The sequence below is a fragment of the Zalophus californianus genome, chromosome 4 (genome assembly GCF_009762305.2).
Source record: "Zalophus californianus isolate mZalCal1 chromosome 4, mZalCal1.pri.v2, whole genome shotgun sequence".
Classification (NCBI taxonomy): domain Eukaryota; kingdom Metazoa; phylum Chordata; class Mammalia; order Carnivora; family Otariidae; genus Zalophus; species Zalophus californianus.
Window position 1 is genome coordinate 35,317,439 of NC_045598.1, and position 18,476 is coordinate 35,335,914.

The following is an 18,476-nucleotide window of genomic DNA, read 5'->3' on the forward strand; positions in this document are numbered from 1 at the left end:
ATTAAAAAAAAGAAAAGGAAGTTCTAGAACACTGTTAGAAAGACAGCCCTGTTCCCTCTTCTCACAGCTGCTTTGCCCTGCTGCTATGCAGGATTTGACTCTACCTTGGCAAGAAAAGACACAGGGAAAAGCTAAGCTTGTGCCGTGAAGAAAAGCCTTCATCCCGTCTCATGGGAAAACAGTCACATACTTTTGTCAATTTCACACAGTATAATCTAGTTTTCATTCCCCCTTTCCCATCCACTGGGTGGTTTTATTTTGTTTTAAGACAAGGAGAATTGCCAGAAAGAAAAACCCTAGGGCTTACTTCTGCAGGATGGATCCCTTAATGACCAGCTCTTCATCCAAGTCCGCTTCATTAGCCATGAAGAGCAGCCTCTTTCCTGTGCTGTCCACTCCAATGAAGTCACGCTGCTCCACTGAATCATACAAGAGAAGGGAAATCAAACAAAGCCATTTGCCCCTGCTTGCATGACTAAGTCAGGGAGACAGGGCACCTGCTCACCATTCTCTTGGAACTAAATACAGGATTGTCACATAGCATACACTTACCACAATGTTTAAAACATGGGTAGTCAAAATGTTTTTGTATTGTTCTAAAGGATATTATTAGGTTAACTGGTGAAGTCTGAATAAGATCTGTAGATTAAAGTATTGTAGCAGTGTAATTTCCTGTTTTAACAGACTGTCCTTTATTGGGTGGCAGTGAGAGGTGGGGTGCAGGATACACACTGATGTAGTTAAAGGTAAAGGGAATCATATCTGCAACTTATTCTCAAATAGCTGAGAAATATAATAATAGGATATGTAATATATTGTGTATACATATTATACAAGAGAATGGTAGAACAAACATTAACATTTGGGGAATCTGGGTAAAGGATATATAAGTTCTCTACTAGTCTTGTAATCACTCTATAAATGTGAAATTACCTCAAAAACTAAGAGTTAAGGAGGTGGTAGATATGTTAATTAGTTTGTGGTAATCATTTCACAATCACATCTACATATATCAAAACATCATTGTACACTTTAAATATATATAATTTTTATTTGTCAAATATAAGTAAATAAAAATTAAAAATAAAAAGCCGAATAAGTGGATGATCCATAAACTCATTACATGGCAGAGAAGGAAAGTATAACAAGGAATTCTTTCTCTGCAAATAATACCCTAGCTTTGCTCACTATGGAAATGGGAATAACATTAAATAAAAACATGTACATTAATCAACATTAACTATATGTCTATTATGCATTAGATTTTATGCTGTATAAGAGAGCACTGAAAGAAAACAAGATGCACATTTACTAATGTGGAGAGTTCTCTGGTAGACGGTGATGTTACAGGCTGTCATATTATTGCTGTTTTCTGTGTTATATTTCTTTCTGCCAACCAGATTATAAATTCTTCAAAGGCAGGCTTATAATTCCTTTATATCTCTTGTAACATCTAGTACAGTGTCTGGCACTTAATAAAAACTCCTACTAACATCTGTACAGTATCTATCTATAGCTTACAAAAGCATGTTCACATAGAGGCAGCATAGCATCATGATACAGAAGAGGGCCTCTGAGGCCTAACCACCTGGGTATAAATCCCACCTACTAGCTGTATGTCTTTGAGCAAGTTACTTTTCTATTCCTCATTTTCATCTGCAAAATGGGTATCATAATAGTGCCCACCTCACCCAGGCTTGTTATGAGGACTAAATTCGTTAATATCTGTAAAGCTCTTATAATGGTATAAGAGCTTAACTCAAACATTAAATGTTTACGTTTAAAAAATTAAACAAAATACATGCTCTCATTTGATCCTCACAACAATCAAATAAAGGATTTAATATCTCTTCGAAAAAGAGAAAAAAAAAAGTTGAGCTCTAGAACAATAATATTTCTTTTTTCTTCCTTTCTTTTCTTAAGCAGGCTCCACACCCAGTGTGGAGCCCAACACGGGGCTTGAACTCATGACCCTGAGATCAAGACCTGCGCTGAGATCAAGAGTCTGACGCTTAACCAACCAACAAAATATTTCTAAAGATGAATTTTTCTGCCTCCTACTGACAGACAACAGCTACTACATAACTGAACATGTTTCACTGTTGGCTGAAGCTGTCTATATACTTAGAACCAAATGTATTACTCAAGTGTATAATGTGTTTAGCCCAGGTGCTTGAAAGCATTCTTTCCTTCAGATGGTTTCTGGTCATCTATTCACATGCAGTATCTGAATCTAAATAGGGAAAAACTATCATAAAAAGTTATATGTTGGGGCACTCGGCTGGCTCAGAAGAGTATGTGACTCTTGATCTCATGGTCATGAATTTGAGCCCCACACTAGATGTAGAGATTACTTAAATAAATAAACAAACTTAAAAAAAAAGTTATATGTTGTTTCTTTTCAATAACCGAAATTAGTGAACTCTAAAGAAGGAAGCATAAATAATGCCAATTTGAAGGTAAGTTTTACAGGAAATTTCAGTTGAAGCAAATTTTGCAGAGAATTTCAAATGCCACACAGTAGATATGACATATATCAATTCATCCATTACAAGGAAACTTGAGAATGTAACAGTCTGCAACAGTCTGATTATGAGCCAATATTTTAAAAAGAAACACATAGATGTTATTTTTGGATATAATTTGGAGTGCTTACTCTATCCAAGTCCTTCAGCCCACAAAACCTTGAATTACTGAATGTCCTGGGAGCAGTGATTTCCAAGTCCAATGTTCAGCTATGCGCTCTTTACTCACATTCCTCCCTCAGGGTCCCCTCCTTGAATTTGCTTCCTTGTAGCTACCATAGTAACTAGGACCTCAGAATATGCTACAAATTATAGGAACTTGGGAAAGGTTTCTTTCTGTTCTAACAAAGTAAATTCTACTTTGGGAGCAGAGCAGGTAACATCAGAATGTCTACCCTAAGAAGACTACACAAATGAGATTAAGAAAACAGAACTATGAATTTCCATTAAAAAAAAATTCTGTCAACTACTCATTTTTTTTCTAGTTGATTTTTACTAGTCTGACTGACCCTTCTGTCTCCTCTATAGTCATTTACTTATCCATTCATTCATTCAACTAATAAATATACTTGTGCACCTCCCCTATGATAGGTATTATGTTTATAGTAGGGAATTTCAACTCATTTTATAAGGCTAGCATGATCCTGATGCCAAGACCATACAAAAATATTATGAGAAAGGAAAATTACAGGTATATTCATTTATTATATAAGTACAAGGATCCTAAATAAAATATTAGCAAATCAAAACTAAAAATGTATATAGTAGCCCTTTTGCCTCGTTGCAGCTGAGAGAGCAAGATGGGTCACCAGCAGCTCTACTGGAGCCATTTGAGGAAATTTGGTCAGGGTTCTTGTTCTCGCCATGGCTGCTCAAACCAGCATGGTCTGATCCTGAAATTTGGTCTCACTATATGCTGCCAGTGTTTTCTGTCAGTGCGCAAAGGATATAGGCTTCATTAAGTTGGGTTAAGTGAACTTCCTTGAATGGGTCATTCATTCTTAAATGTAGATATCCAAGGTACCTCCCTTAATGCCAACTCATTGTTAACTGTAGATAGTCAAGATACCTCCCTTAATGCCAACTCATTGTACATAAAATAAAAATACTTCAATTATGGAAAAAAAAGTATATACTAGATTTAAAAGGGTTACAAATTTGTTGTAAATGGTATAGCTACTATATAAAATAGTACGGCAGTTCATCAAAAAATTAAAAATAGAATTACCACATGATTCAGCAATTCCACTTCTGGATATACCACCCTAAAGAATTAGAGGCAGGGTTTCACAGAGATATGTGTACACCCCTGTTCATAAAAGCATTATTCACAATAGCTAAAATGTGAAAACAACCCAAGTGTCCACTGATGGAGTAATGGATAAGCAAAATGCAATATATACATACAAGAAAATATTATTCAGCCTTAAAAATGAAGGAAATTCTGCAATATGCTAAACACAGATGAACCTTATACTATTAATACCACATTATACTATGTGAAATAAGCCAGTGACAAAAAGACAAATACTGTATGATTCCACTTATATATGGTACTTAAAGTAGTCGAAATCATAGAGACAGAAAGTATCATGCTGGTTTTCGGGGGCTATGGGGAGGGGAAATGGGGAGTTATTGAGTTCCAGTTTCACAAGATGAAAAGAGTTATGGAGATGGATGGTGGTGATGGTTGCACAACATTATAAATGTATTTAACAGCATTGAACTGTACACTTAAAAAAAGATGGTAAATTTTACGTGTATTTCATTACCATAAAAAAAAATTGAAGGAAAAAAAAGTGCTCATGGGAGGAAGAGAAAAAAGAGGTAAGGTCTAGTTCCCCATCCTTTATATCCAGGCTGGCCTAGCAACTAGCTTTAAAGAATGCAATGAAAAGGGCGCCTGGGTGGCTCAGTTGGTTAAGCGACTGCCTTCGGCTCAGGTCATGATCCTGGAGTCCCGGGATCGAATCCCACATTGGGCTCCCTGCTGAGCAGGGAGTCTGCTTCTCCCTCTGAACCTCTTCCCTCTCATGCTCTCTATCTCTCATTCTCTCTCTCTCAAATAAATAAAATCTTAAAAAAAAAAAATGCAATGAAAGTGATACAGTCCGAGTTCCAAGCTTAGTTTCAAGAGACCTTGTTTGTAGTTTCTTCTCTTACTCTTTTAGAACCTGCTGCTGTCATGTGAACAAGATTGGGCTTCCAGTATGTTAACAGACTAGATGGAAAGAGAAGCTCAACTATCACAGCTGAGGCCCTAGACATATTCATGAGCCCAGCTGTGGTAGGTAGTCTCTAAGAATGATGATTGCCTCTTGGTAGTCACACCCTTCTGTAGCCCCTCCCACTGAATATGGGCTGGCCTAGCAACTTGCTTCTAACCAAAAGAATGTGGCAAAAGTGATTAGATACTACTTTTGTGATTCAGTCACATAACTTTGTAATTTCTGTCTTGCTAGAAGATTCTTTCCCTTGCTGGCTTTGGTGAAGCAAGTTGTTCTGTTGAAGAGGCCCAAATGATAAAGAAATGAGGGCTGTCTCTGGCCAACAGCCAGTTAGAAACTGAGGCTCTCAGTCCAACAGTCCTTAGGGAACTGAATTTCTGTCAATAAACAAGTGAGCTTAGAAGCAAATCCTTTCCTAGCTGAGCCTTCAGATGAGACCTCAACCCTGGATGACACCTTGATTTCAGCCTTGTAAAAGATTCTGAATCAGAGGGCCCAACTAAGTAATGCCTGGAGTCCTGACCCACGGTACTGTTTTAAGATGTTAAGTTTATGGTAATTTGTTTACACAACAATGATTTATACACTGGCAGCAACAGATAACATACACTAGCTGATAATCACTTGAACAGAAATGAGCCAACTCAGTTACAACAGGCCAAACTGCCAACCTAAAGAATCATGAACAAGCAGAAGCTTACACACGTCATGCTATTTTTTTTTTTTTTGCAGGTTTTAACTCTACATTTCTAAAAATGCAATTTATTTTATTTTTTAAAAGATTTTATTTATTTATTTGAGAGAGAGAGAGAGAGAGAGAGAGCACACAAGCAGGGGGAGGGGCAAGGGGAGAAACAGGCTCAATCCTGGGACCCGGGATCATGACCTGAGCCGAAGGCAAATGTTTAACCAACTGAGTTACCCAGGTACCCCTAAAAAATTCAATTTATTTAAACTAAAACAAAATAAAACAAAAGCAGTTCACCCATTTCTCCCATCCCCCACTCCCTATCTCTGGAAACCACCAATCTATTCTCTGTATCTATGAGCTTAGTTTTTTTTTTTTTAAGATTTTATTTATTTATTTGTCAGAGAGAGAGAGAGAGAGTACAAGCAGGGAGAGAAGCAGGCTCCCTGCTGAGCAGGGAGCCAGATGTGGGACTCGATCCCAGGACCCTGGGATCATGACCTGAGCCGAAGGCAGACGCTTAACCAACTGAGACACCCAGGCATCCCAGTTTGATTTTTTTTAAAGGTTTTTTTTTTATTTTTAAGATTTTATTTATTTGTCAGAGAGAGAGAGAGAGCACACAAACAGGGGGAGCAGTAGGCAGGGGGAGCAGCAGGCAGAGGGAGAAGCAGGCTCCCCGCTGAGCAAGGAGCCTGATGCGGAACTCGATCCCAGGACACTGGGATCATGACTTGAGCCGAAGGCAGATGCTTAACTAACTGAGCCGCCTAGGTGTCCGTCTATGAGCTTAGTTTAAATTTTATTTATTTATTTATTTATTTTTATTTTATTTTGTTAAGATTTTATTTATTTATTTGACAGAGAGAGACACAGAGGGAGGGAACACAAGCAGGGGGAGTGGGAGAGGGAGAAGCAGGCTTCCCGCTGAGCAGGGAGCCCGATGCGGGGCTTGATCCCAGGACCCTGGGACCATGACCTGAGCCGAAGGCAGACGCTTGACAACTGAGCCACCCAGGCGCCCCCAGTTTTTTTTTTTTTTGTTTAGATTGCACATGTAAAAGAGATCATATGGTATCTGTCTTTCTGTCTGACTTATTTCACTTAGCATAGTATCCTTGAGGTCCATCCATGTTGTTGCAAATGGCAAGATTTCATTCTTTTTTATGGCTGAATAGTATTCCATTGTGTACAGATAACACAATTTCTTTATCCATTCATGTACTGAAGGACACTTAGGTTGTTCCCATATCTTGGCCACTATAAATAATGCTCCAAGGAACAAGGGGTTGCATATATCTTTCTGAATTAGTGTTTTCATTTTCTTTGGAGAAAAACTCAGAAGTGGAATTATTGGATCATATGGTAATTCTATTTTTAATTTTTTAAGGAACTTCCATACCATTTTCCAAAGTGGCTGCACCAATTTATATTCCCACCAACAGTACATCACAGTTTCCTTTTCTACATAACTTCACCAACACTTGTTATTTCTAATCTTTTTGGTAATAGCCATTTTTTTTTAAATGTAGCCTCCATGCTCAGCGTGGAGCCCAATATGGGGCTTGAACTCATCACCCTGAGATTTGAGACCTGAGTTGAGATCAAGAGTTAGACACTGGGGCGCCTGGGTGGCTCAGTCCCTTAAGCGTCTGCTTTTAGTTCAGGTCATGATGCCAGCGTCCTGGGATTGAGCCCCGTGTCGGGCTCCCTGCTCAGCGGGAAGTCTGCTTCTCCCTCTGGCCCTCCCCACTCTCTCGTGTTTTCTCTCTCTCACTCTCTCTCAAATAAATAAATAAAATCTTAAAAACAAAAAAAAACAAAAAACAGGAACAACAACAATTTGGGGAGGGGGGTGGAGATCACACTAGTAGAAGTTATTTTAAAGGTTGAGTTTGCTGGTGAGTTAAAAAGAAAAAAAGAGATTAGTTTGAGAAAATTTTCAGAACTGAGGACTTGACTTTTCAGATCGAAAGGCCCATTAGCATCCAACACAGGGGATGATATTAGACTGTACCAAAGACAATCAGTGTGAAATTTTATAACTTTGGAAAGAGAGAGATCCTAGAAGCTTCCCAAAAGGGGGGGAAAAGTTTTCATGCAGAGAATGAAGAATCAGAATGGCGTTAGACTTAATAGAAAAGCTAGAAGACAGTGAGATAATACCTTCAGCATTTTGAGGGGTTATGACTTCCTTTTTTTTTAAAAAAAGATTTTATTTATTTATTTGAGAGAGAGAGAGAGAGCGAGTGAGAGAGAAAACACGAGTTGGGGGAGAGGCAGAGGGAGAAGCAGATTCCCCGCTGAGCAGGGAGCCTGGTGCGTAGCTCAATCCCTGGACTCCAGGATCATGACCTGAGCAGAAGGCAGACACTTAACCGATTAAACCACCCAGGTGCCCCAAAGGGACATAATTTCCAACAAAAGATTATACCTAGCCAAAATATCAAACAACCGTTGGGACAGAATAAAGACATGCAAAAGCTCAAAAAAATTTATTTTTCATGAACACCATCTCAGAAGGCTACCAGAGGATATGTTCCAGAAAAAAGTGAGTATAAACTAAGAGGAAAATTATGAGAGTGAAGGGTGAATCTAAAATGACAGTTCTACAGAATAGCGACTAATTCAGAAAAGTTCTAGGAGAGATATCTTCAAGAGTTTGAAACTGAGAGAACACTTAAAGTGTTGGAAAGTAATGAGAAGAAATTCACACAAGTGGGGCTAAGGTTGAATTAGTAATAAATACATAGAAAATGAAATACTAAGCAAATGAAAAAACAAGACAATTTTTAGGAAAATAAAAAAGAGAAAAGTAATCATATACAAGGTTTAGCTGTGAATATCATTTATTTTAATTTTTTTAAAAGATTTTATTTATTTGAGGGAGAAAGAGAGAGGGAGCACGAGCGGTGGGGAGGAACAAGGGAGAGGGAAAAGTAAGCTCTCCACTGAGCAGGTAGCCCAATAGGAGGCTCGATCCCAGGGCCCTAGGATCATGACCTGAGCCAAAGGCAGACGCTTAGCCAACTGAGCCACCCAGCCGCCTCTTGTGGATAACATTTAAACAGTTACAGTAATGTAAACATTAAAGATTCGTTAATAAACACTGCAATAAATGGGGAAACTGGGAGTTTGCATGTATGTGGTGGGGGTAGAGGATGTGGTAAAACAGAACTAAATCTTTAAGTTCTATAGTAGGAAGTAAATAATTCCTAAAACTAAAAATACCAAGACATAGCAAACAAAAGCATGTCCTTTGGAGATGTGAAGTTAAATGTGAAAAAAAATTAGCTAAATAGGTTGAAAGTGGTTGCCTCTGAGTAAGGTGAGGATAGACATGGTGAAGGACTGCTACTTATTATAATGTACCCTGGATAATTCCATTCTTTAAATTATGAACATATAAAACTTTGATGAAAATGAAAACTAAATTCAAAAAAGAAAGAAAAAGAAAGCTCAGGCTATGGAGTCAGAAATCATAGGTTCAAGTTCAGATTCTACCACTTACCAATGATTTGATACTGAGCAACTATCTACAAAATGCCAGTAGGCCATAAATGGATATAAAACTTGATAAATAACAAAACTACCTAGCCCCACTCACTAGATTTTATTTCATAGTTATTAAATTTTTTTTTAGTTTCATGTTTTTATTTACATTCCAGTTAGTGGGGCACCTGGGTGGCTCAGTCAGTTAAGCGTCTGTCTTTGGCTCAGGTCATGACCTCTGGGTCCTGGGATCAGCCTGTGCAGGCCTTCCTGCTCAGCAGAGAGTCTGCTTCTCCCTCTCCCTCTGCCTCCTCCCCCCTGCTCATGCTCTCTGTCTCTCTTTCAAATAAATAAATAAAATCTTTAAAGAAAAAAATAAATTCCAGTTAGTTAACATATAGCGTAAGATTAGTTTCAGTCCATTTACTGGGTTTTAGTTTGAGAGCAAATCTAGATTATCTTTGTTTCCCATATAAGGCTTAGCATAAACTTTATCTATAGTATGTTTTAAATTCAATGACTACATCAAAATTTAATGCATTTGTAAGTCAGGGATCTGATCTCATACCAACCACCCTGTCTGCATATCAGTAAATTGTTGACCTCCTTTTTAAATATTGTGCCTTTAAATATATTAACCCGTAATTAGAACATTAAATTGCTCCCTGTATTTTGCATGTGCTCCTATTATTGTACTTCTCACACTGTGACTTATAAATTCTAGGATATTTGAATCTACTTCTATAAGCTATTTCCTCAATCACAAGAATTTTGGTTTTGAGTATGCTGGGATTTCAAGTCACTTCTGTTAAATATAATTAGGAAAAAGGGGGGGATGGTTGGAGATTGAGAAAAGAGATAAAACAGAAACCCAAGCAGGAGAAAATTTCTTGCTATACAGCTTTGAGAAATAAAGAAAGCTGAAGCAAAAGAAATATAAGCTCAGAATGCCTCCCTGTTAGTGCACAGGGAACTAAGCTGATTGAGAGCTGACAGCTAAGTGACAGCTTTCACTTGTGTGATTCTGAAGCACACTGATATTTACTGAATCGAGCCTGGACCAAGGCTATATAACTCTAAGAACTGGAGAGGAGTTTGAGAACTGGATGAGCTAAATAAAAGTTGAATCTACTTTCTCTTACCTGGGTGGGGGATAGTAAGAGCTGCCTTTATAGGCCAGCTCCTCAACCATTCAATAATATGTACTGACTTCTTACCATGGGCCATAACTGTACCAAATGCTGGGGATAAAATGAACAAAACAGAATATGATGATCCCAGCTCTCAAAGAGCTTATGGTCGAGGAGAGGAGAGAATAAATAAGAGAGCAGTGCCGCCATATGTAGGCAAATAAGGGGGTATAATTGCATATTAGAGGGTCAAGGAAGGCCCTTCTCAGAAAAGAACTTGAAGACTGAGCTAAATTTATAGAGCACATGTGTTGTGGGAAGAGGGGATAGAGAGCATTTTGGGCAGAGAACAACATGTATAAAAGCCTGGAGCAGGGAAAAAACAAACAAACAATAGTCCAAAAAATCGAAACATGAATTTTTTCCTGCTCTCCTCAGAATCTATATCTACAAATCTTCTGAGACGAAAGTAGCAAGAGGGGGAAAGATGGCTCCTGAAACATCTCGCCAATAGCCATTCTCCTATAAGTCCGTAAGAACACCACTGGGAAACTTGAGGACACAGGAGACCAGCTCTATTAAACAAAATCTGGGAAAGAGGGGACTGCTGGTTGTTCTGGCACATAATAGCAGGCAACAGGTAGACCAAATATACAGTCTGAGAAATTTAGGATTCTTAAAGAAAAAAAAAAAAGCTTATCATTGAAATGCATAGCATTCCATGGGAGGAACTTAAAACTCAGTTATCTGGTGGCGCCTGGGTGGCTCAGTCGGTTAAGTGTCAGAGTCTTGATTTCGGCTCAGGTCATGATCTCAGGGTTGTGAGATCAAGCCCCACATCAGGCTCCATGCTGGGCCCAGAGCCTGCTTAAGATTCTCTCTCTCTCTTTCTCCCTCTCCTCCCCCTCCGCCCACTCCCCCACCCCGCTCTCTCTCTTAAAAAAACAAAAACAACCCCCCCCTTAGTTATCTAGGTGAAACTTAGCCTTCAAATATAACAAAATACAGATATTGAGAAATTCAAAATTTCATGTTAAGAATGGAAAATCTTGGGGCGCCTGGGTGGCTCAGTTGGTTAAGCGACTGCCTTCGGCTCAGGTCATGATCCTGGAGTCCCAGGATCGAGTCCCGCGTCGGGCTCCCTGCTCAGCAGGGAGTCTGCTTCTCCCTCTGACCCTCTTCCCTCTCGTGCTATCTCTCATTCTCTCTCTCTCAAATAAATAAATAAAATCTTTAAAAAAAAAAGAATGGAAAATCTTTCTATAACACAAATCTGATCATGACATTCTCTTGTTTAAAATTCCTCAACAACTCCCCACCCTTTTGAGGATAAAGTTCAAACTCTTTAGTCTGATCCCTGTATCCTCTCTAGTCCCATTTCCTGCTTCCCTGTCCTCCATACTCACACTCCAGCTCAACAACAGGTTACCTGTATACATCATGTGTTTTCAAAGAGAGACAAGCCAGCTTATATGAACTTTCACTGGCCAAGGTGTGACAGTTTAAGCATCAAAACAGTTTTAAATGGATGGGTAGACAGATAATACAGCTAATATAAAATTGTGAGAAGCTATGCATTTATAATGATACTTAAGAGGTAAAAGCTAATATGAAATATACTAAAAAAATCCTAATACCAAGGAGAGTAACTCTAATAGGGTATTTGATTTCTTTCTTTCTTTTTTTAAAATATTTTATTTATTTATTCATGAAAGTCAGAGAGAGAGAGAGAGAGAGAGAGAGAGAGAGGCAGAGGCAGAGGGAGAAGCAGGCTCCCCGCCTAGCAGGGAGCCTGATGTGGGACTCGATCCCAGGACCCTGGGATCATGACCTGAGCCAAAGGCAGACACTTAACCATCTGAGCCACCCAGGAGCCCCGGGTATTTGATTTTTTTATTGTTTTAAGTAGAGGAGTATGAAAAAAACAAATTCATATTTATAAAATATACACCTGTTTATAAGGTAGGAAAGACTGAATACAGGGAATTGTGAATAAGCAAACCAGACTTTGCAAAAGTAGAAACTACATCAAGAACAAAAGGATTGATCAACATGAGGATCATAGTTAGTGATAAGGTAGAAAGAGGACCCAACAATTAATCCACACTGGTGATCACTTGAACACAAAAAGCAATTTAAAAAGTTTTAATGCTGGGGCGCCTGGGTGGCTCAGTCGTTAAGTGTCTGCCTTCGGCTCAGGTCATGATCCTGGGGTCCTGGGATCAAGCCAGGGAGCCTACTTCTCCCTCTCCCACTCCCCCTGCTTATGTTCCCTCTCTCTCTCTCTCTCTCTCTCTGTCAATTAAATAAATAAATAAAATCTTTAAAAAAAATAAAATGTTTTAATGCTATAATCCAAAATTATAAATTAACCAAATGCCCTAAGGAAAAAAGCTAAAAATATAAACTAGTTCACTCAAATCCTAGGAATGAAATGCTCTAGGTGCCTCTATTAAAACCAGTAAGATACTAATAAACCACACATAGCTTCTAATAATTGTAACAGACTACATCAATAAATAATAATGACAGGACAATGGGTTATATAATGTTGGCCAAGCAAAACCTAAAAAACACATCATTCCAGGGGGGAAAAATATATCATTCCAGGAAATACTAAAATCTATATAAAAGGTGTGATCTTACAAAGCTTTCTGGTCATTAGTTCAGTTATTAAAAGCAGCACAGTCATAGGATTGGTGCCTCAGGCTTGAACTACTCTGGGAAAAGCAATCAGGAACTATGCCTTAATCCAAAATCAACAACAGATCAATAACCAAAGTTCTATAATCTTGGTTGGACTAGAGTATTTCTCCTTTTCTTTTTGGTCTGACAAGATTACTATCACTCTCTGACAATTAAAACAAATAATAGCCTACTACTAGAATCCTGGGGAAATACCAAGATAAGTACGTTGTAATCCTAAGAAGAAAAAGCATGGTTAACAACTATCTGGTTTATTGGCTATTTAGGGTGACTGAAGCTTTCAAAAGAATCAACCATTCTACCCTTGTAATAGTCATTTTAATCGCTTAAAGGTTACCTAAAATTTGAACTTAAATTGCAAATAGTTCTGAGTGCTCCTCTTTGTATACAAAAGCATCTTGGACTTTATAGAGTCTAATCAATAGCTCTTAGTCTCTTCAAGTCAGGGACTGTGTCTTATTTGACTTTATGCCATCAACCCTTAGCACAGTGCCTGCAGTGCAGTCACTTCTCAGTAAATGTTTCTTAAGTGAAAGCATGAATAATAATAATAATAATAATTATTATTATAAAAACCCAACATACAAATAAATCAAACTCCTTACCTGGTTTTTTCCCCACCTTTTGACCTGGAACTTGTTCTAAGCCATCTTGGCCTCTTCTCATTAACATGGCAAGTGATGCATCATGAGCTCTGAACAGGTCCACAACTTCATGTAAGGCAACATCTGTTATCAGATCACAGCTCAGGACTAGTACATCTGTCTGTCAAATGGAGAAGGGGAAAGTCAATATCACAAAAGACAATGGATCACACAAATCATCACAGGATAAACTTACAATGGCTTGGCAGCACACACAAATTGGACACTTGCTTTCAAACCTTTTTTATAGCAGCAGAATAAGTAAAATAAATAGGGTTGTTCTAACTAAACTGCTGGGGGAGGTCTGGAATATCTACCTCCCCTTGTGTGTGCCTTATTGTTGCCCAAATTGAGGCACCACTCGAATCCTGGGCTCTAAGGAACAGAGTCTGAAAACTACCACATTGTCTATTTCCATGACTGTGGAACTAATGATCTTAATTGATACATCCCTTCACAGTTTGAAAAGTATTTTCACATAATCTGATGATTCCATATGGTTACAAAATCCTATAAAGCGGTCACTTTGCTACAGTACTAGAAAATAAAAGGATGAATATAATGCCCAACCCTCAGGAGACCAATCTAATTAGTAAACAATACTATACAATCTCAAGAATGTAAAAAGCACTCATTTAATTCTTATAACAACACCATGGAGTGGGATTGTTATTATTAACATTATTTTGTTCCCATTTTTATAGATAAGAAATATGAGACCTAACTACCACAGTGTATGGCACGTAATAGGCATTTAGTAACTATTTGATGAATGAATGAATAAATCAAGGAAGTAAAAAGAGATGTTTTCATGTGGTGGGTATTCTTTTTTTTTTTAAAGGTATTTTGTTGATAATTTTATTTTAAAGATTTTAGTTATTTATTTGAGAGAGAGAGAATGAGAGACAGAGAGCATGAGAGGGAAGAGGGTCAGAGGGAGAAGCAGACTCCCCGCTGAGTGGGGAGCCCGATGCGGGACTCGATCCCAGGACTCCAGGATCATGACCTGAGCTGAAGGCAGTCGCCCAACCAACTGAGCCACCCAGGCGCCCATGTGGTGGTATTCTTAAAAAAATAATTTTTTTATTAACATATTATGTATTATTTGTTTCAGTGGTACAAGTCTGTGTTTCTTCAGTCTTACACAATTCACAGCACTCACCATAGTACATAGCCTCCCCAATGTCCATCACCCAGCCACCCCATCCCTCCCACCCCCCTCCACTCAAGCAACCCTCAACTTGAGATTAAGAGTCTCTTACAGTTTGTCTCCCTCTCTGGTTTCGTCTTGTTTCATTTTTCCCTCCCTTCCCCTATGATCCTCTGTCTTGTTTCTCAAATTCCTCATATCAGTGAGATCATATGATACTTGTCTTTCTCTGATTGACTTATTTTGCTTAGCATAATACCCTCTAGTTCCATCCATGTCCTTGCAAATGGCAAGAGTTCATTTTTTTGATGGCTGGATAATATTCCATTGTACATATATACCACATCTTCTTTATCCATTCATCTGTTGATGGACATCTAGGCTCTTTCCATAGTTTGGCTATTGTGGACATTGCTGCTATAAACACTGGGGTGCGTGTGCCCCTTCGGATCACTACATTTGTATCTTTGGGGAAAATACCCAGTAGTGCAATTGCTGGGTCGTACGGCATGTGGTGGGTATTCTGATTGCATTTCTAGTAATTCAGATTAATTACAATAATAACTAATAATAGTAATAAACATTTACTGAATGTGTACTATCGGCCAGGAATTGTGATAACACTTTGCATGCATTCCCAATCTTTAGAACCTTACGCGGTAAGCACTATTATTTATTTGTACTTTACAGACAAAGAAACCAGTTTACAGTAGTTAGGTAAATATCTAAGATTTAACAACCCTTAATGACTATTCATATACATAAATAATCTTTATTTGTGAATAGTGTTTAAAAAAATACAGCTTTGCTAGTTTGAAGACCCATTTAAGGGAGTTTCTAGTCTACAGTATTAGGTACCAAAAACACCTAAATTTAGATCTTAGATACTTCTAAATTTTGGTCTGTCTAGTACCAATCCTACTGGTACTAGCTATCAACTGGAGTATCATATTTTAAGAGTAACCTTGATAAACTAAAAAAGTATCAATAAGAAGATGATTAAGATGGAGAAAGAGCTAGAAACACAACAGCTGAAAGAGGGGAAGTTGTTTAGTAGAGAAAAGATTGTGGGGGGGGAGACAGTGGGCAGGTCAAGGATTATGAGGTGGGGTTAAGGAAGAGATAATAGCACTCTATTTTTTTTATTTTTATTTTTAGAGATTTTATTTATTTATTTGAGAGAGAGAGTGAGAGAGAGCACATGAGAGGGGGGAGGGTCAGAGGGAGAAGCAGAACCCCTGCCGAGCAGGGAGCCAGATGCGGGACTCGATCCCGGAACTCCAGGATCATGACCTGAGCCGAAGGCAGTCGCTTAACCAACTGAGCCACCCAGGCGCCCAAGAAAAAAATTCTTAAGCTCACCATCTAGGAACCACCAAAACATTAACAAATCAGCCTGTGTACATGAAAGCTAAGGAAGAGATAGCACACAGAATTCTTTTTTTTTTTTTTAAAGATTTTATTTATTAATTCGACAGAGAGAGACACAGAGAGACAGGGGACACAAGCAGGGAGAGTGGGAGAGGGAGAACCGGACTCCCCACTGAGCAGTGAGCCCGATGTGGGACTCGATCCTAGGACCCTGGGATCATGACCTGAGCCGAAGGCAGATGCTTAACGACTGAGCCACCCAGGTGCCCCAGAATCCTCCTTCTTACAACAATGCTTAGAAAGGCTGGGAACACAGGCTATTATTAAAGACACGTCCCTATAGCAGTACAGAAGTTGCTCTATTTCAATATAATAAAAATGACAGTTTGCTGAGAAAAAAAAAAAATCTCCTTTCTCTAATAAGCTGGCTGATTTTTACAGGCTGACTGTTCTACAATAAATTTAATTATCAAGTGTACTCCAAAGTGAAGAAAATGACCCCGATGAAGATGCCTCTGAAGTGGCAACAATGTTGTCTTGGAAAATAAATGCTGTTATCATTCAGTATCTGCAAAAAATAAATCTGTCAGTATAGTGAATGCCAAAGAAGTCCTGCGTAATTGTGAATAGCTGCAGCCTTGTTTTTCTCTTTGCTCTTAGATGACTTTTTGCTAAGCTGAATGCAAAATCCCCAAGGAGCACAAGAAATAGACTCCTCCCCCCAATGTCTGGTTGCCATCTGTTCTCAGTGTGAAAAGAAAGGCGTCAGTCAGAAGGGGCAGGGCCTGGGTTATAGATGGAGGTACTATTCGGCAGGCCCTCTCCTGCCTCCATTCCCAGAAAACGCACCATCTAAGACTCACTGAGGCCAAACACATTCCCATACTCTTTGCAACTCCACCACTTCCAAAGGAAAGTCTTTGCTGTTTGATCAATGTACTTTGTTTCCAAAGCTGGAAATCCTGGAATAAGAAACAGAAGTCTAACATCTTACATCTTCATACTACTACCTATTTCTCTTTACATTTTTATAAATGCTGTAACAGAAAGTAAATGACTATTGTTTTGATTTTTATTCTAACAATGTAAAGTCCATTCTAGAAATGCAAATATTCTTCTACTAACTGGAGCCCAGAGAGAAAAAGTGGAAAAACCGTTTAAGAGCGAGAGGTATTTCTGATCACGTGTGACCAGAGCCATGAATAGACGTAGACTGTTTGGACTGTGAAGCAACTGTATATCTGAAATGCAATTAACTTGAAAGTTCCCTGGACACACCAATCCTCAGCTGCCTTGTGTTTCAGGGCACTAGTTCTTTCCGAACACCAACAGTAATGCCTCTTCTTTTGCAGAGACCAACTGGAATCTCCACAGACCTCCCTACTCACTCTTCTAATATCCTCGGTATCCCTTATCCCAAGCCTGTTCCTTTAGAGGAGCCAGGGCAATGTCAAGGGCAAAAAGCATGGCTCTAAAGGACAGCAAATGTGTGCAGTTTTGACAAACTGGAAACATACAAAGTTTTTAAGGGAAGGTGAAGACAGCACGTTAAGTGTTTGGGAAGAAATCAAGATACCCAGGAATTCAAAATTCAAATTGCTGCCAGTTAGTTTTGGCTAAAGAAAACAAATTAAACTCAGAAAACCCAATTACAAAGCTATGGCAAAGCCCAGAAATCCGTCATTACAAGCACATTTTCAATCAAGCCAAAACCACTGAGTAAAACTAGAAGAAAAAAACAAAAGTTACATCAGAAAACTGAATGTTATGTGTGTTGGTGGTAGTGGTATGGTGGGAGGTGGGAAGAGCTACTGGGAACAGCCTCTCTTCTTTTCCTGGCAGCCGCTCCATGACAGATTGTTATAAATAACACAATCTGGCAAACAATTTCCTATGGCACGGAGAAAGAAAAACACTTACTCCCCTGGAAAAAAAACAGTCAGGGCAAGGTAACCACGCTTTTACCCACCCAGCACTTCCACAAACAATGGCTATGATCCAAATCACCACCCTGCACCCCACCCCTGCCCATATGGAATTAATGAATTCAGCTACTTGGTGCGACTATGAATGGTCACAATTTACATTTCCTATGTGGTCCAATCCCAATCCAACCCTCAAGAGTAGTTTGGTACTGTAATAAACACCAATGTCTAACTACAATGGAGACCTCACCATGCTTGATTAAAAGACTCCCAGTCTGCAGTTCCCAAAGTACATGGCAAAGGGCCAACTGCCATTTTGTTTTTAATGAGGCTGGGGCATTAGGTGCAGGAAGGAATGACCAACTCAGCCCTCCTCTTTTTTATTTTTTAAGATTTATTTCTTTATTTTAAATGAGAGAGAGAGAGAGAGAGACAGCATGCATGAGGGGAGGGCCAGAGGGAGAGAATCTTTCAAGCCCAAAGGGAAGCCCAAAGATCCTGCAACCTATGAGATCATGACCTGAGCCCAACCAACTGATCCACCCAGTGCCCCCAAGTCCTCCTGTTTTATCTCCATTGCACTACCTTAGTTCAGGCCTCAAAATATTTTTCTAGTC

At 38.9% G+C, this 18,476-nt stretch overlaps 1 protein-coding gene and 1 pseudogene across 4 annotated transcripts in view; one reads left to right on the forward strand and one right to left on the reverse strand.

Annotated features, from left to right (window-relative positions):
- Window positions 1–18,476, reverse strand: part of EIF2B3 (eukaryotic translation initiation factor 2B subunit gamma) — a 127,534-nt gene that overhangs the window by 73,793 nt on the left and 35,265 nt on the right. For all 4 annotated transcript variants that reach the window (XM_027612248.2, XM_027612222.2, XM_027612230.2 and 1 more), the window contains exons 4-5: window positions 13,375–13,534; window positions 308–419 (exon numbers count right to left, since the gene is read on the reverse strand). In XM_027612248.2, coding sequence (XP_027468049.1) covers window positions 308–419; window positions 13,375–13,534 — 272 coding nt within the window. The remainder of the gene's footprint in view (window positions 1–307; window positions 420–13,374; window positions 13,535–18,476) is intronic.
- On the forward strand, window positions 3,317–3,497 carry LOC118356934 (annotated as a pseudogene).